The following is a 19,312-nucleotide window of genomic DNA, read 5'->3' as shown; positions in this document are numbered from 1 at the left end:
AGTCACAGATGGGATTGGAGGTCAAGGCTCTCCATGGACACAGGGCTGTCTTGCTCTCATCAGCGTTGGTCTGGTTTTATCTTATCTGGTCTTCCTTCTCTGTTGTTAGCTTCCCTGGTTCTGAAACAAGCCGTCTGTCCAGGAGTCTGTCCAGGTGGCTGCGTGGGAGAGGCTGTAACCAGTAGGCAGGAGTGTACAGTACGCAGGAGTGTACCGTCAAACAGGCCGGGCTTGCTCTGTGGACAGCAGAGCCCCAGCTCTGTTCTCTCTGAAGCTTGTCCTGGGACACTCGGGCAAAGAGCAGGGCACTGCTGTTGATACACAGAGCACTGGAAGAGCATGGCTCATAAACACAGCGAGTTCTGTGCTTAGCCCTGCAGTGGCTTAGGAAGAGCCCTGGTCCAGCCAGCCAGCTGCCACTCAGTGAGACAAAGGGCAGGGACTGGTGACGGGCAGTCATAAGAAGACTGATTTAATTTCTTATTTGGGGATTTGAACCCAGGACTCTGACACTGAGCCGCACTCCCAGCAAAGCTCTGTCCTTGTTCTTTTCGGCAGCACTGCGGTGCTGAACCCGGCCTAGTGTATGCCAGGCAAACTGAGCTCTACCCTCAGCCCTGTGCTGCATCTTTTAAAGACACAAAACACTTTTCCTGTCAATTGTCAAATGTGTCTGCATGGCCCACAGGGGATCCAGGCTCCAGCTCACATGTGGCTAAAGGAAGGGCTTAGTTGGGACACAGACTATCCAACCATGCAATTTCAAATAAAGAAAACATAATGTAACCTAAAAAAAATCAAAAGTCCAGGGCAATGTTGCCATTGGCAGGATGACATTCAGAAACACCCGGAGACATTTATGACTTTATTTGTGGGCGGGGGAGGGGCTCGGCTATACTGCCATGTAGTGGACTAGAGGCCAGGATGCTAACAACCATCTTACAGTGCCCAGAACAAGGCCCACCTCCAGCCAGATGCCCACCGTGCCGTGGCTGAGACACTCCCATGCAGAGGGTGCAGAGGAGCAGGGTTCCATCTCTAGCTTACACACAGAAAGAAAAAAGAACAACAAAAATAGCCCATTCTCAATGGAACAAAAATAACCAAACAGTGTTTGTTCCTTTTATGCCTTTGAAGCAGAGGAAATCCCTTTCAGAAGCTGGCCTGCAGCCTTCCGGCCACATCTCAGGGGCCCCAGAAGTCACAAGGTCACATCTAAGTAAACTGTGCCATGGAAAATGGAATCAAGAGGATTAAATTCGACAACCAGAACAGTATGCCTCCAGCTACCTCGGAACTCTGTACCAGGTGACCTCCACACAGAAGAGGGTCTTTTAAACAAGGAAGAGAAGGGACTGGCCATTGGTGGGGCAGCCACATGCCTGCCCCACACTCAGAAGTGGAGTCTGAATTAACCCTGCTGCTCCCACACTGAGCATGCTCAGTGCTCCTGCTTTCCAGGGCAATCCACTTAGACTGTCTTCCAGCATACCAAGGCCCTGAGACAGCTAGCTGGGGAGTCACCAGGAGCACTGGCAAGAAAAGATCTGTCACGTGCATAAAAGTAACAATTTGACTATTATTCACACACACACTTTTTTGTTTGTTTTGTAGTTTGAAATGGGGTTTCTCTGTGTTTCAGCCCTGGCTGTTCTGGAACTGGCTGTGCTGTAGGAATTCCTACCACCAGTAGCCATTAAGTAACCCGCCCACTTGGGCGTGGCCTCTTATACTATTTATGCCAATGTAAAGCGTGAGTCTGGTTTTTTTTTTTCCGGCTGCAGAATTCAGTTACTATTCCCCATTCCAGCAGAGGATTGTGATCTGTGAGTCTGTCTACCCCTAAATAAATAACCCTCTATTATTCTCAATTCTGAGCTGGTGTGGGATTTCTTTTAAGTATCCTTCTTCACTAGCTCTGTAGACCAGGTTGGCCTCCAACTCACAGAGATCGTCCTGCCTCAGCCTCCTGAGTACTGGGATTAAGGTGTTCTGCGCCACCACTGCCTGGCTATATACACACTTTTTTTTAAATATTTATTTATTATTATGTATACAATATTCTGTCTGCGTGTATGCCTGAAGGCCAGAAGAGGGCACTAGGCCTCACTACAGATGGTTGTGAGCCACCATGTGGTTGCTGGGAATTGAACTCAGAACCCTTGGAAGAGCAGGCAGTGCTCTTAACCACTGAGCCATCTCTCCAGCCCTATACACACATTTTTAAAGGCTGATTTATCTTAACAAATAACGTGTATGTGTCCAGGTGTGGGTACGTGCATGTGAGTCCAAGTAGCTTTGAAGCCTACCGACCCTGGTCCTCTGGAGCTGGAGTTACAGGAGGTTGTGAGCTACCTGGCTGAGTTTCATGCTCTGAAGCAGGAACAGTCTGTCCTCTGAACTGCTGAGCCATCTCTCCAGCCCAGCACGTCACATATTGATTAGCCACTGAAATAACACGCACAGCAACTAAGGAACAAACTGAGACAAGCCACGGAGGGAGGGCAGGGTGAGACACTGGGAAACACCAGAGGCCCTGCCGTTAAAATCACTGCCAAATGAGATCACCTGCCCAGTCTCCCACAGTAAAGGCTGTCGGGCCATCTGCTCAGCCAGGGACATTTTTCAGTGAGCCTGAAGATGTGAGTGGAAGAAACATGTGCCCTTAAAACTTCCCGAACGCTGTAGGCTGGACAGGTGCCCAGTGGCTAAGAGCCTGATCTGTTCCTGGTATTCATGCTGAGCAGCTCATAACTGCTGCTAACTTCAGCTCTGAGGGACCTGACACCTTCCCGGGAAACCTGCACTCACATGCACGTATGAGCGAGTACACACATGTGTGCACTGCAGGACTGAGAGAGCTGTGTAGAACAATCCATTTGTTTTTCTGTCCCTTCCCTTATCACGAGCACGTTCTCCTGTCAGACGACTGGTCTACCTCATCTGAAGGACACATAAGCCATTATACTGTCACATCATGGTACATTTCAAGGCACTCCCTGACTGACGTGGTTACTTCCAATTATTTGTCACCATACAACAATAAAGGCTCTTACAACTGCCTTTGTGGTTCTTGTCCATTTATATTGGCCTGCGCTAACATCCTAATTGTCTGTCATGTGGGAAACGTCAAAGTCACAGTGAACCTCTACTCTGTTCCCTCTGGAGAGCGGTTCAAGTCTGCCCACACCAAGAGTTGAGGACAGGGAAGGGCTGCAGCTCCCACACACGGCAGGATGTAGAACGGTGCATCCCTGTGCCAAACCATTTGTGGCCTCTAAAGACATTAACCGTGTGGCCACAGAGATGGCTCAGCAGCTCAAAGAACTTGCTGTAAATCCTGAGGAACAGGGTCTGTAGTTCAGTACCCTTGTCAACAAGCCTGTGACTCCATGTGATCCCAGCTGCTTCTGACCTCCACTCAAGCACAGGTATGTACACCTACACACACACACATTCACACACACACGTGCATGCACACACACACACATACACACACACGCACACAAACAAATAAATCTTTAACAAACTAAAACAGGGGCTGGAGAGATGGCTCAGCAGTTAAGAGCACTGGCTGCTCATCCAGAGACACGGACTCAATTCCTAGCAGTCACAGAGCAGCTCTCAAATGTTGTAACTCCAGTTCCAGGGGATCCTCACATAGACACACAAATAAATCATTAAAAAAATAAAATAAAAACACATACCCACTGGAAGAAACCCAACTGTCCATTACCAGGAAATGAATCCACAAACCGTGTATCTGTGGCCCTTACTCAGCAGTACAGGTAAATGAATTATCAATATCTACAGCTGGGTAACCTTCAGAATAGCTTCGCTAAGTAAGAGAGGCCAGAGCAGGAGAAACAGAGGGTGTGTCCATTCATACAATTCTAGATCAGTACCCTTAGGACAGTCTTAGGTAGCCCAGGCTAACCTTAAACTCACACTGGAGCTGGAGGCTGTCCTTGAACTCTTTTTTTTTTTTTTTTTTTTTTTTTTGGTTTTTCAAGATAGGGTTTCTCTGTGGTTTTGGAGCCTGTTCTGGAACTAGCTCTTAGACCAGGCTGGTCTCGAACTCACAGAGATCCGCCTACCTCTGCCTCCCAAGTGCTGGGATTAAAGGCGCGTGCCCCCACCGCCACCACCGCCGCCGCCGCCACCACCACCACCACCACCACCACCACCACCACCACCACCACCACCACCCAGCTTGTCCTTGAACTCTTGAGCCTCCTGCACCTAGCACCCAGCTGCTGGGATCACAAGCCATTACCACCACACCTAGCCTGTTTACATAAAACTTTTTAAAATACACACTCATCTACAGTGACAGAGAGGAAGGAGACAGTTGTCTGGTGATGTGCATATGAAATGCCAAGAGGGAACTTCTGGAGGTGACAGACACACAATTTGATGGTGACCAGGGTCTCACAAGGGTTGTAAGCATGTCAAAAACCTATCATGTCCGGCTGAATACGTGTAGGGCTGGTGTTGCGGCTCGGTGGTAGACTTGGTTTGTAGAACAATATTCAGGCTACTGTGTTGTCAGTATGGCTTGGCTGGAGATGTGGGGCCCACGAAAAAGGACAGTTTATACTGGACTCAAATACCAGCCTGAAGGTTGGTGCTCACAACCAAAATACCAGCTTGAAGGTTGGTGCTCATGACCAAAGGCAGCCATGTTTTTGTCTGATTAGGCTATGTTTACAAATACTATACAACGTTTCTCTTAACAACACAAATTTACCTCTCAGGGGCTTGGTGACTTGGGTTCTTCCTGGCTTGCAGATGCCTGCCTTCTGGCTGTGTCTTTGCATGGAGTGCTTGGGGAAAGCAGACAAAGAGAAAGGTGTCTTTCCTTCCTCTTGTAAGGCCACAGTCCTATCAGATAAGGGCCCAACCTATGACCTTATTTAACTTAAATTGCCTACTAATGACACTTTCTCTAGAGTCACTTGGGGGTTGTCCAGTGGGGACCTTTTCTAGGCAGAGCAATACTGAGTCTCTTTCCTGGACCCTGAACGCCACTCTGCTGGATGACACACTGCTGTCCTTTTGTTATTGGTCACAGGAGAGTTCATTGTCTGTGTGAACCTGGCCAACTTCCACACCTCCAGCAGACTGGAGAGGATAAACTACAAACAAATTCTTTCACACAAACACAAAATAGATCAGCTATCTTGGTCACAAATTGGGAAGTGTAACAGACTCCTCTGCAGACAGCAAGCTCATCTCAAAGAACCACCTCAGCCTTGTCATATTTGAGAAGCTTGCACGGGGCAGCTGAGTCAGCAATGCCCTCAGAGTCTCAGCACAGCCCCAGTAACCTGGATAAGGGCCATGATGTCACCTGAACCCCTGAGCTGGGCACAACACACCAGGATCCAGCAGCTGCTGCCACACACCAGAACCAGGGGTTTGAGCTGATCTCTATCAGTGGAGAGCATTAGATGGCCACTAGCAAGTAGATAAAGCATAGCTCCAGGCAGGTGCCACAGGCTGAGAGGGCGTCTCATCACCTCCCTTCTCAGGGCCCAGGCAGCGGGGCGAGGGGGGGTGGGGGGTGGGGGTGCGGAGTGAGGAGTGAGTCTTAGCTGCTCAGGGTCCCAGGAGATGCTGAACACCACAGGAATCCTCACACGCTCTCTAGGTCACCCACAGTGCTGTCCCTCCTTAAAGGGCCCCAGCCAGAGCTCAAGTCATCAGGAAGGCTGTGAGAGCAGCGGTGCCTGACCAGGAAGTCCCCAGATCACCGGCACTGAAAAGGCTTGAAGGACGGGGCAGCCTCCACTGGTAGGTGAGAAAAGCCATCTGGTCATCAGTGAGAAGGAGCTTTGGAACTGTGATGTGGACGGACATCTGGAGTTAGGACAGATCTACTAATTTCTATCTGAAGTCCTAATAGCCAACACCTTCCAGAGGGACTGCATGTGGAGAGACCATTCCAAAGGACATTAGGTCAGAGTGAGGCACTGGGGTCATCTTCCTCAGGGAGTGCCACTGGTATCCTTACGAGATCAGACGAACAAAAAGGGGGCACAGGAAGGAAGGGGAGCCCCCATTCAGAGACTAGTTGAAGTCTTGAGCCAGATGAACAGGGAATTTTGGGAATTCAAGGAACCCTTACTATAAGACACAACTAAGTTCACTGTGGAGGCTGCCTAACTAGAAATAGGGTTCTTCTTCCATTGAGGTATTTCCTAGAGAAATGTTAAAATTACCCCAACCATTCTTAACACCAGAAGGTATACAACCTTGAATTTAACCTTATTCCTTTTCAGTTGTAAAACCCAAAACTTCCTAAGAATCTCATAAACAAAATTAGGAAGTTTGCTTATGGCCCACACATATTTTAACTCCTGTGTCTTACTATAGTAAGGATCCCTTGAATTCCTGTGGCCTTGGATTTTTGTCCGATCAGACTGCAGTCCTGTCCAGCACACCTCAGGAACCACCCTCAGACCCCACTTCCTAGAGAGAGCTCCTCAGAAACCTGTGGAGCCATCTGACTTCAAAACCACAGACAGCCATTACCAAGACACTTGAACAGAACCTCTCCTGAGCAGCTCACTGGGGTACAAACTGTCGTTTTCTTCAGTGCCTCTCTCTTTCTTTCTAATGCCCAGCTGAAATCTGCTCAAAAACCTTTCCCTAAGCCCAGCTGCACACAGACTCAACTCTTCTGCCCTAGGTCCTCTGCTTCCGCTGCCTACAACACTTAAAGAAGGGGCAACCAGTACAGACACCTCCAGAGGATGACCAGGCTGGGACAGAGGTGCCCTTTACCGCCCCACCCCCACCCCTGCTCCTCCCTAATTCCGCTAAAGAGAATCCCCACCTAGAGCCAGGCATGGTGGCACACACCTTCAGTCCCAGTACCCAGGAGGCTAAGCAAGGAGGGTTGCAGGATGAAAGCCAGCCTGGGCCAGACCCGGCTCAAGACTACACTAGGAATGTTCCCACCTAGCTGTTAACGCGTTAACTACCAAAGTAATTTTCTTTAGATTCGGATAACCAGGAACATCTCATGTTCTTTGTCAGATGCCACCATGGTTATTAGATCTGTCAACCAAGTCCCTGCCCAGGAGCTGTCTTCCTGCCAACTCCTCCTTTCCCTCTCTATAAAAACCCCGCTGCTCCCCACAACTGAAGTCCCCCTTTCTCTAAACCAGCTATACTTTAGACCTACGTCACAGCCCTCACTCAGGCCTCTGCTCAAATATCATGTGAGCAGCAAGCCATGCTGTTGAAGAACGGTCACTGGGCCCTTCATCCCCCGTGCCCCACATTTAATTTTCCTCCCTAGTGCTCAGGTCTCAACATCACACTGGTTGCTGTCCCACCAATAAAGCCTCATATGCCATGTGAGCGGGTGTTTTGCGTAGCTGCCACAACCCAGCATCCAGATGTTTGGTCTACTGTGGCGTCTGGCAGCCTCGGATGAATCTGCTGTAACAAATATCACACACAAAGTTCTGTAAGAATGTTCTGTAAGAAACTGAAGCCACCCTCGCCTAACACTTCAGATACCAAACACTGGCTACTCATAATCGATCCCCACGGCCCAGCTGGTAATAATTGATCCCCACGGCCCAGCTGGTAATAATCGATCCCCACGGCCCAGCTGATGATAATCGATCCCCACGGCCCAGCCACTCTGCTAGTCTGCTGTGTTCGGGGTGTTTCCTGGACGTCAAGGTCCTGAGCCCCATTTTCACACACATGGTGTCACTTGTCTATACACGCCTATGTCTGTGTCCAAGTCTCCCTCCTTTTTTCTTTTCCTTTTTCTCAGTACTGGGGGCTGAGCCTAGGGCCTGATGCATGGCGGGCAAGTGTCCTACCATTAAGCCACAGCCCTCGGCCCTCTCTATAATTCATCAGGCCAAGGTCTCACTAAATTGCCCGGCTGGCATTAGACTCTCTGTAGTCCAGACAATCCTTAAATCTGCCATCCTCTTGCCTCAGCCTCCCGAGTAGCTGTGGTTACGGGCCTGAGCCAACAGGCCTGGCTCAAATGTCCCCTTTCTATGATGTTTTCTTGTTTTGTTTTTTGAGAAAAGATCTCACTATATATTTCTGGCTGGCCTAAAACCTCTTATATAGCCCAGGCTGCCCTCTAACTCAAGAGCTCCACCTGCCTCTGCCTCCCAAGGATGGCATTAGACATTCTCGTTATGATAAGGGTGCCTCCCAGTGGGTCCAGCCATCACTAGTCACACCACTGCAGGCTGACCATCCCTGCAAAGCGCCTATCTGCAAATACAGTTAGATTCTGAGGACCCAGAGTGAGGGCTCTGAGAAATACAACTCAGCACAACTCTAACGGCTACTTGATCTGAACAAGTTAGTTAATACTGTTTACTGGCAACAAAATCACACTGGCCTCACTTGGGCAACGGGGTGGGGCTCCATGGCCCTGAGAAGGCACAGCCCACTCTCCATAGAGAAACTGCATAGACAAAGGGCAGGAAAATGTAGGGAAAGCCTAACAATAGTAGAGCTCTGGGGGTCAGAAACACAGGCTGAGCCTGTGCGTGGGCATGGCCATAGCTGGGTGTCAAGCTATTTCACAAGTCTCTTTTTATTTTATTCTATTTTCTTTTATGCTACAGTACTGGGGATTGAACCTACAGCCTCACGTTAGGCCGAATTATAGTGGCAGAGAAGAAGAAACGTCATCAAAGGCCTAGGGCTACAGCTTAACTGCCTCACAGGCGTAAATCCCTGGGTTCAACCGCTATCACCACGCACACCACTGCACCATCATGGGGGTGGACTGGAGGGTGGGCAGAAAAGCAAGCCCCAGGCCAACCACGAAACACCAGACCTTGTTTTTGGTGGGGGCGGCGGCAGTGGTGGCGGCTGCAGCAAGACTGCCCAAACGACGGTGGGATTTAGTGGGTAAAATCTGTAGCAAGAAGTGACCTTTCAAATTAAACCTTTATCCAGTGTAATCTCACTGGCAGGTGTCATATCAGGGAATAATCCTTAGGAAAATAAGGGGCGAGGGGCTGCACTCAGTCCTTCCTGGTTTGGACCATTTGGATGGAAATAAGACAAGTGGGAAGGTGGAACCTGTCGGCTCCACTCCAGCTCCACCCCACTCAGGTGTGTTTACAGCGGAGCCTTTGCACATCTCCACGTGTTACACCTCCATGGCCTCCGTCTCAGGCCCTATCAAAACGTCCAAGGCACCATCTATCCAGCACCAGGACAGCTCTGGATACCAGGAGGGCAGCAGAGAGGGCCCCAGGGTGCCTTAGCTGTACCCACAGTAATAGGTTAGCTCCCCAGGCTCCAGTTTCCTCGCTGGAAATAAATCTGAGAATGCCACCACTCTCCTGTACTAGAGTCGGTTAACAGAACACACTTCCTTCAGACCGCTATGCAAGCGTTAGCTCTCCTGGACGTGATGGCTAATATTGTCAACTGCCAAGACTTTTCCTCTTGGGCAGGGGTTGTCCAACCAAGGAACCTCAGGCTCCAGTATCACCTAAAAACCCTCAGGAGTAGAGATCTCTCTATCCCACTGAGCACCTGCCTGCTGTGACATTTGCAAGTGAACGTGCCTTGCGTGAAACCAGGCCTTTCCTGGCCAATGAGCTGCAACCCCCTATCTCGCTGGAGCCCCACAGCCATCTGCCAGGCTGAGCTGCAAGCCCCGCACACACCCTATGCTGGGAACTGAGCCCAGGGCCTTAGGCGTGTCAGGCCAACACTCTGGGAACTGCTTTCTGGCCTCAGAGTGAGGGTGTTGGGGTGGGTACATGGTGGGGGGGACACAGCTGCCTAGGCAGAGTACCAGGCTCAGACTGTTTGTCCTTCACTGCCCTGTCCATTCCTGGGAAAGATAAAGGGAGCACTCTCTCTCCTCAGTGGGTTTTTCTGGGGTTCCCTGACCTGCAGACTAGAGCTGGAGGAGGAATCCCCCAACTCTCTCACCTGACACTCATGCTCCAAACCCAAGTGCTGGCCAGACAGCCTGAGAGGGCTCGCAGCCCACTGTGTGCCTAAGAATCTCTGCGGGGGGTCTTCCTGCTGGGCACAACAGGTGAGTCCTACAGAAGTAGTTGGAGCTCCATTTGATCTGCTTGGGTCTTCCCAGACCACAACCCTTTCTTTCTCCACACCCTAACACATACACACTCACAGACTCATATACTCACACACACGCGCGTGCACATACACACACACATACTCACACACACTCACACAATTAGTTTGCCTTCCATTCTTCTAGAAGTTACCAGTCAGCAATGAAAGGACCCAAAAATTACAGCCCAAAAGAAACAGAAAAATTCTCAGCAGACACAGAATAATCTTTGAATAATTTAAAATTGTCAGTACACAGATTTATCAAGAAAAGGCCACTCAGACAGGTGTGGTGTGCACACCTTTAATCCTAGCACTTGGAGGTAGGAACAGGTGGACTGAGTTTGAGGCCAGCTTGTTCTGAGTTTCCAGGCTAGCCAGGGCTACAGACAGAGAAACCCTGTCTCAAAAAAAACCAAAGAAAAGAAAAAAAGAAAAGGCCACTCTCCTGTATCAACGCTATAAAAGCCAACATGATGAGTTCTGGGCTCAGAAGATGCTGGAAGAGTTACATGCGGAGCTGTGCTACCCGTGGTAAGTCTGAGGTACAGATTCTAGTTGCTCCTCTTTTCTGTTTATCTAGGTGTTCTAACCTTCACAAATTCCTTACCATAATAAAAGACAACTCTGGCCCCACCTCCGCACCTTCCAAACAGGAAATGCCCCGTACCTTGTTGAGCTTGCCAAGTGAAGATATAAGATCCGCCCATTCGCTGGAGGACTCAAAGTTTCTTAAGGCCTTTTCGATCACTGAGGAGTAACTTCTGTACCTGTAGTCGCTTAGCAGCTCCTGCTCCTCCGGGTCCATCTTACATTCTCGCACTGAAGGAGGGGTCTACAGGGGAAATCGGAAAATACATGAGGGAGCCGCTCCCAGGCACAAGTCCCTCTCCAACTTGGAGACCTGTGTCCACAGACTCACCAGGCAATCCAATTCAAATATTTACAAGGCTCCTAGGCCAGGCACAATGTAAATAAAGATACAGAGCTCCCACTGTTATGGGTCCTGACGGATTCAAGTGCGCTGGGTAGAAAGAGGCAAGGATGCTAGGACCAGATCAGCCTAACGGACAACATTAACTCTAGGAGAGAAACTAGCAAAATCACATCCTACTGCTGGCTGCTAATTCTGAACGCAGAAGGGCCCTTCCATTACAAACCTAAGGATGTGTGTGCTTTCAACCAGAAAGGTTCACTTAGTAATTCAATTCTCTACAACTAAATGAGGAGACTGGGAGTATTCTTCACCAAAACCAGGTAAGAGGGCTGGCTAGACAGCTCAGCAGGGAAAAGTGCTTGTTACAGGGACCAGCAACCTGACTCTGGGCCAGATGTGGAGAGCATGCCTATGATCACAGTACCAGGCAGGAAGGCAAGAGAGTTACGAGTTCAACCTAAGATACATGATCCTGGGGCTCATGACAGACAGACATAGGTAGACATAGGTAGACGGCAGGGAGGAGGACATGAGATGCGGTGGGGCTGGGGGTGGTGGTGGGGGGGGGGAGAAAATATAAGCTTCATGAAAACAGCTAGCCAAGCAAGATCATCTATGGTATGACTTCATTTGTATGAAATACCCAAGGCGTGCAAGCCTCTCGTGATGGTAAGCAGGTTAGGGGGTGCCTGGGGTAGACCAGAAACAAACAGCGATAGGGTCATTTGAGGTCACCGAAATGAGGTTCTGGCAATCACTGCAAAACCCTGTAAATCTCCAAAAATCGCTGAATTATACACCTGGTGAATTCTGCAGTCTGTAAATTATACCCAAATTAACACTTTTAAAAACTAACCTAAGAAACCCTGTCTCGAAAAATCAAAAACAAACAAACAAACAAAAACTAACCTAAACTCTGAATTCCATCTGCTCAGCACACTCGTTCCTCATTTTCCCACTTTGCAGAAAGTGGCCCCTATGTGGCCAGGCATGTTGCTCTAGATTTCTTCCTTCCCTTGGCCTGCCACACTCAACCCAAGTCCTGCTGTCCTGCGGTGCAAGCCCCTGCTCCCCGCAGGTCCCCCATTCCCATTCTTCTCCCACCCACCACATTCTCACACAGCTCTCCCAGAATCCTCCTGTAAGGTAAGCGTGCTCTCTCCCCACAAATGCCAGTCTACAGAATCCTCCTGTAAGGTAAGTGTTCTCTCCACACAAATGCGAGTCTACAGAATCCTCCTGTAAGGTAAGCGCGCTCTCTCCACACAAATGCGAGTCTACAGAATCCTCCTGTAAGGTAAGTGTTCTCTCCACACAAATGCGAGTCTACAGAATCCTCCTGTAAGGTAAGCGCGCTCTCTCCACACAAATGCCAGCCTACAGAATCCTCCTGTAAGGTAAGCGCGCTCTCTCCACACAAATGCCAGCCTACAGAATCCTCCTGTAAGGTAAGTGTTCTCTCCACACAAATGCGAGTCTACAGAATCCTCCTGTAAGGTAAGCGCGCTCTCTCCACACAAATGCCAGTCTACAAGGCTCCATCCTCTGCTGCCTATACCGCAGGGGCATGTTCTCAGAGAGACTCATCCTACCACAGAGCTGGGCTATGCAAGTCAATCTGCAATTTCACTCTCAGGAGGACCTGTAAGCTTTCTCTGAAATAACAGGCTTCATGCTTTGTGGAAACAAACAAAAAGGTGATGATCTGGGGCAGTGGTTTAATTTGCCAAGTCTACGAAGTTCCTACAACCGCAAAGTCTATAGCTGAGCACTTTTTTTTTCCTGTAAAGAATTTCCAGTCTGAACTCCCAACATCACTGCAGTCCTGAAATATCCTATGTGCAGTTTGTTTACTGAGTGTCCCAGAACCAGGGAAAGAACTTGAGCAGGATTAACAGAGGAACTACTTAGATAACTGCAGCTGAATTGGGCATCCAGCGACGTGGCCTGGAGTATCCAGTCTGGGCTGAGGAGATGGCTCAGTCAGGAAAGGTGCTCAGGACCTGAACTGCATCCCCAGAACTCATGTAAAAAGGCCAGATGTGGTGGGGCACACACTTGTCATCCTATGACAGGGGTTCTCTGTCCATAGCCTAACCTGGGCTCTAGGCTCAAGGAGAGACTTTGCCTCAAAATAAAATGGTCTTTTCTGAGAAATGAAACTCAAAGTTTGACAGACATAGACACACCAGAGTCTGATTTGGGCGAGAACAAAGGGAAGAGGAAGCCCAACTATGAGCACAGGTGCGGACTCCTGTGTTACCAGGAAGAGAGCCATCACTGATAAGATCAGTGTTCAGGAGCAAATACCAGGCTGCTCCCAGCCACGAGGCTCTCAGCCAGGGATGAAGGCAGCAGGTGCAGCTCTCTGTTATGGTCTGATGCCGGAAGGAAGGGCTAGCTGGTGTAACAGCACTGCTAAGATGCTTAGAAATTACTCATTCAAGCTGTTTAAAACACCTTCAAAATATGGGGCAAGGGGAATTACAAAACTACACAGCTTCTGTGTCAGTTCAATACATCTTTCACTTAGGAAGCACACTGGAGTTTCACGAGGGGCATTCCTGCCAAAAGATGGGACTATTAGGAATTATAGGATTAGGGCTCAGTTCAGCGGGAATCTGTTATACAAGATGTGAGAATGACCAGGTCAAACTCTACACTGCTCTTCTTGCAAGCTGTCCTGGACACCTTTGTGAGTGGGGCAGCTCAGTTAGCAGAGTGTGTGCTATGTAGACTACAAACGATTATACACAAAGGAACAGGCATACACACAGGCACCCCTGACTCATTAACCTTACCACAGAAAGCATCAGTGGGGGCTCCCTCACCGTACCCATTCCTAATTCCTAGCTCAAGTGAAAACCCCAAACCATCTGCCAAATCCGGAAGTCGATTGTAAATGTGCGTACAAGGAAGGAGTCAGGCGAACACAGTAACAACCGACAAACAGCAGCCTTCCCATTTACCTGTAGATAATAATGTCCCTGCGTCTACAGCACATCAACCCTCTTCACCAACTGGCCCAGTTTTGAATTCGGCCTTTCAGAGTGAGACCAAATGGCACTGGAAAATAAAAGCAAGACACCTGACGCTTCACAGGAATGGCTTTTAAATATGGGGTGTCTTCGACAAACAACCCTAGACAGGTTTCCCGAGAGGGAGACTGTTGTCACCGGGTGACAACCTCCTCGGCGGCTCATCCGCAGGCGCAAGGCCAGGCCGGCTGGTGCACACGCACGGAAGCTGGGAGTCCATCGGGGAACTGGGAAGCCCTGCCCGACAAAGGCTGAGCTTTTGGTACCGCCCCGGGACCGCTGGGCGGAGAGGGGTGGCCGCCCGACCTCCACCTGCGGCCGGAGGCCGGTTCGCTGGGACCTTGCCCAGCCGCAGAAGGCCGGGGCTGAAGCCCACACCCACGCGCGGCCGTACCCGCAGTGCAGCAGCCTTGCCGCCGCCCGAGCCCTGCGCATCCACCGCTCCCGGGCCGGCGGGGACGAGACTTACGGGCGGCCGTGGAGCTCGGCGGCGGGTATGTGGACCAGTCGGCTGCGGGAGACAGCGGCTCAGCGTTACGGCGGCAGCCCGCGGAGGAAGAGCCGCACCTCAGCCCAGCCGCCGCCACTCCCGGGAACCAGGCGGCTGGGGGCGGGGCCGGAAGGTGGGGCCTCGAGATGGGGCGGGACCCGGAGGCAGGCCCTCGGCGAGGGGAGGAGTCTTCGGGGTGTCTGGGCGGGGCCACAACCTTGGTGCGTGGGCGGTGCGGAGGGCGGGGCCTTGACCTCCTGGGTGAGCCTCTCTCCTCGTGGGCGGGGCCCTGGCGGTGGGGTGGGCGTGGCCTAGGCGAGAGGGGGCCGGGCCCTGACCTCATAGGGCTGAGACCGAAGGAGGAGACGGGCGGCAGGGTGGGTGGGGAAGGTTTGGCCGGGTGGGTGGGGCCTCTGAGGGCGGGGCCGTGGGGTCAGAGGCCTGTGTCCGCGAGGTCTAGACTGAGCCTTCAAGCTGCCTCGGGAGGACGTGGTTTCGCGGTGCAGTCGGGGGAAGCCTCACACGGTTCGGCAGGTAGCCCTGGGCTTTTCTGACACAAGCAAAGGCTTTCGGACATCAGTCAGGGCCTGCCCAGAGTCGTCCCTCCCCTGCCCCTTTGGCCCACGGAGGGCTGTTCCCAGGCTTTGCGTCAGGACCACACCCACATCCTCCACCGCTGGGAGGAGGCAGGAAGAATCCCAAGCTCCAGGGTTAGCCGAAGGCTGGGGGTCTCCGGGTTCAGGTGTCTCTGCATCCTCGAACATTAATATCTCGGGACCCACAGCTACGAATCAAGAAGAGTGGCGGGGTCTGGGAGCTCGCAGGGCTCCCCTTGACATTAACCCTGACTCGATCACTCCAGCTGCAGCTCCCAGCCAGCTGAATCAGCGCTGCCTACTGACTAAGTGGTCATGTCAGTGATGGCCTCTTCCCCTTTTCACTCGTTAGAGTCCTCGATTTTGGAGCCACTCTGGGACTAGGCAGTCGTTGAAAGTTTGGACGGAGCTGGCTAGTTTGATGTCAACTTGACAAAAGCCAGAGTCATCTGAAAGGACGGTAACTCAATTGAGAAAATGCCTCCGTAAGATCCAGCTGTAAGGCATTCTCTCAATTAGTGATTGATGGGGATGGGGAGGGCCCAGCCCATGGCGGGTGCTGGTCCTTGGTTCTATAAGAAAACGCCCGAGAAAACCATGAGAAACAAGCCAGTAAGCAGCTCCCCTCCATGGCCTCTGCATCAGCTCCTGCCTCCGAGTTCTTGTCCTGTTGGAGTTCTTGCCCTTTCTTTAATGATGAACAGTGCTGTGGAAGTGTAAGCCAAATAAATCCCCCACCCCACCCCAAACTGCCTTTGGTCGTGGTGTTTCACCACAGCAATGGTAACTAAGACACAACCCAAATCCATTTAGTAATCGTTTAAAACGTTCAGTGAATATATATGTTTCTGGGAGAGATCTATGTCATTTGTTGATACCAAAATTTGTTGATTCCAAAATAGATCTGTCCAAGTGGGCAAGATGGCTAAGTGGGTATAGGTGCTTGCTGCTAAGACTGAGCCTGAGCCAGGCAGTGGCACACGCCTTTAATCCCAGCACTTGGGAGGTAGAGACAGGTGGATCTCAGTGAGTTTGAGGCCAGCGTGGTCTACAGAGTGAATTCCAGGACAGACAGGACTATGCAGAGAAACCTTGTCTGAAAAACAAACACACAGACAAACAAAAGACTGAATTTAATCCCAGGAAAAGAAAACCAACTCATATAAAAACTGCCTTCTCACAGATGCTTACAGTGTAGTACAGGTGTGCACAATCATGCACACACAAACAACTGTAAAAAAAATTACAAAACAAAGCCCGAATGATAACCCCGAACGGGAAGAGTTATGCTAATGTTAAATCTGGGTTGCTGAAAAAAGAACAATAATAACAAAAAATATGGGGCTGGAGAGATGACTCAGGTGTTAAGAGCACTGGCTGCTCTTCCAGAGAACCTGGGTTCAATTCCCAGCATCCACATGGCGGCTCACACTAGCTGTAGTTCCAGAGGATCGGACACCCTCACACAGACACACATGCAGGCAAACACCAGCACACATGGGGGGCGGCGGGAAGGGTTGGGGTGCTGACTTTTATTCCATCCATTTGCTGGATACCAAGTGTTATCGTTCTGCTGGCCTTCCCTGCCACACGGGACCCTGTCCCTTTAAGAGACAAACTCCGCCCACCCCCAATTACCCCACCTTCCCACGGAGGCAAGCTGATCTACTGCCTCTCCCCCATCTTTCTTCCCCCTTCCCCTTCTCTCCCTACCTCACCCCTCCTCTATCTCTTCCATCAATAATTCCTTTATCCTTATACCCTTCCCAATACCCACTAAATAAACTCTATGCCCAAGCAAAGGGGATGGAGGGAATGAAGAGAAGGAAATGGAATGGGATGGACTTTTGAAACCTCAAAGCACTTAATCTTTCCAAAAAGTTTCCACCAACTGGGGACTCTATATAATGGGACCATTCTCATTCAAACCACCATGGTTTTGTCAGTAATGGGCTATAATCTGTGAACCAAATTAACCCTCTCATCTTCCAAGTTGGTTTCCATTAATATTTATCACAACCATGAGTAGCAGAAGAGAATACTGTCTTAATCAAAAAGTAACAAACAAGAAAATGGAGGAGGAGGATGAGCTCAGTGGTGGAGTACTCGCTGCCCCTCGTAGTCTACAGGCCCCTTGGGGAATGACCGTAACAGACATGCTTCCAGCCTCTGCTCTGTCTGGGTGGATAGAGACTTCTCTAGCTCAGGACACTCCCCCAGACCCTTAGGGTAAATTTGTTTTCTCAGTCAGTCTGTAGAACCTATCTTTATGGTCTTTACAATGAGTTTCAATGTGGTCACATTGGACCCAGTTTTGCTTACTTTGCTCCTCAAGGAGACTTATGTATGAGGATCAGCTAATTATCACCAATTTTCATCAAATTGTGTGATGTGGGAGTGATTTCTTTCTAATCTGTTGCTTTCATTGGTTAATTAATAAAGAAACTGCCTTGGCCCATTTGATAGGCCAACCCTTAGGTGGGTGGAGTAAACAGAACAGAATGCTGGGAGAAAGAAGCTGAGTCAGGCAGTCGCCATGATTCTCCCACTCCAGACAGACGCAGGTTAAGATATTTCCTGGTAAACCAGCTCATGGTGCTACACAGAATATTAGAAATGGGTTAGATCAATATGTAAGAACTAGCCAATAAGAGGCTGGAACTAATGGGCCTGGCAGTGTTAAAAGAATACAGTTTCCGTGTAATTATTTCGGGGCATAAACTAGCGATGTGGGAGCTGGGGCGGCCGGAATGCAGCCCACCGCTCCTCTTACTACAATTGTGCTGTGCTTAAATATGCCTAAAATAAGCCATTCAGGGTCAAACACCAGAGGTTTGAGCCAATACTAGCTGCTGAGTGTTGAGGTGAATTCCTGTGACCTGTCTGTCTACAGCTGGTGAACATCCCAGATACCCCGAAATCTCCCTTAAGTTTACAACAACAGAGTTCCCCATGTATCTTTTTTTTTTTTTTTGGTTTTTCGAGACAGGGTTTCATGTTCTATGGCTGTGAAGAGACACCATGACCATGCAACTCTGAACATTGAGGTGGCTGGCTTACAGTTTCAGAGGTTTAGTCTATTATCATGGTGGGACATGGTGGCATGCAGGTGTTGGAAAAGGAGCTGAGGCAAGAGGAAGTGAACTGAGATATTGGGTGTGGCTTGAGCGTATATGAGAACTCAAAGCCCACATTCACAGTGACATACTTCCTCCAAAAAGGCCACATCCACTCCAACAAAGCCGCACCTCCTAATAGTGCCAATAAATCCCAATGGGGGCCATTTTCTTTCAAACCACCACACCATGGCCTCGAGAATTGTAACAGAAACCAGATGTGCCCAGTGTCAGGTATCAAGGGACTCTATTCAGAGTGGCCTTGCTCTCCACAGCTGTGTGATCCAGGACGAGTGAATTAATGCCTCTGAGATTATATGTTCGCCTGAACACTGAATGCAGGGTGTGGAGCTCATCCTGTAACCCTCACACTCAAGGGGCTGGAGCCGGGCACTGATACAAGTTTAGACGGCATAGATTTAGGCCTGGACTACAGAGCGAGACCCCATCTAAAAAAACTCCCCAAATCAGGTTGGCAAGAACACTCAGAAAATATGAGCTCTTGCCATACAAACCAGAAGCCCGCAGATCCCTGGCAAGCATGTGGTGAGAACGATTTTTGAAAGCTGTCCTCTGACCTCCACACACATGCCGTGGCATGTAGATGGCATGACTTACTCATCATATGGCATTAACACACACACATACTCCACAGTAATAAATAATACAAAGCTTATAAAAATAACAAAATAAAATGGTATATATGCAGCAATCACCATGAAACTTACTTTTTTGTATGCTACACCCTCCCCGTAAAAAAAAAAAACCCAAAGTGAAGGAACAGCAAGGAAAACAATAGTGTCATCAGCCATAACGCGTTACCACGCTGGTTACACAGAGCCACGTTGGGTAACACCAGCATGACACACAAGCCAGTAAGTGGTGGGCCTTTAGGTCGTGACCTTGCTTCCCTTTGGGTTCTAAACCCAATTATTATTTTCTCTACAGCAAACCATTTCTAGACTTAAGTTCCTTTCGCTGCCAGCAGCAGTTCAATCCCATGTAGATAAGGGAATGAGGAATCATAGGCACATGAG

General features: G+C 49.9%; 1 protein-coding gene across 6 annotated transcripts in view; it reads right to left on the bottom strand.

Annotated features, from left to right (window-relative positions):
• The window catches only part of Dop1b (DOP1 leucine zipper like protein B), a 100,578-nt gene extending 85,899 nt beyond the window's left edge, over positions 1 to 14,679 (bottom strand). For 4 of the 6 annotated variants that reach the window (XR_012909621.1, XR_012909622.1, XM_075960592.1 and 1 more), the window contains exons 1-3: positions 14,543 to 14,679; positions 14,005 to 14,101; positions 10,769 to 10,933 (exon numbers count right to left, since the gene is read on the bottom strand). Coding sequence is in view for 4 of the 6 variants with exons in the window: in XM_075960592.1 (XP_075816707.1) it covers positions 10,769 to 10,906 (138 nt within the window). In the remaining 2 variants the exon portion in view is untranslated. The other 2 variants (XM_075960601.1, XM_075960610.1) reach the window with 2 other exon arrangements.
• Between the last annotated feature and the right edge of the window lie 4,633 nt (positions 14,680 to 19,312).

This window comes from Microtus pennsylvanicus, chromosome 1 (assembly GCF_037038515.1).
Source record: "Microtus pennsylvanicus isolate mMicPen1 chromosome 1, mMicPen1.hap1, whole genome shotgun sequence".
NCBI classification, from domain to species: domain Eukaryota; kingdom Metazoa; phylum Chordata; class Mammalia; order Rodentia; family Cricetidae; genus Microtus; species Microtus pennsylvanicus.
The sequence above is the reverse complement of the archived record's forward strand: the minus strand, read 5'-3'. Positions and strand labels throughout refer to the sequence as shown.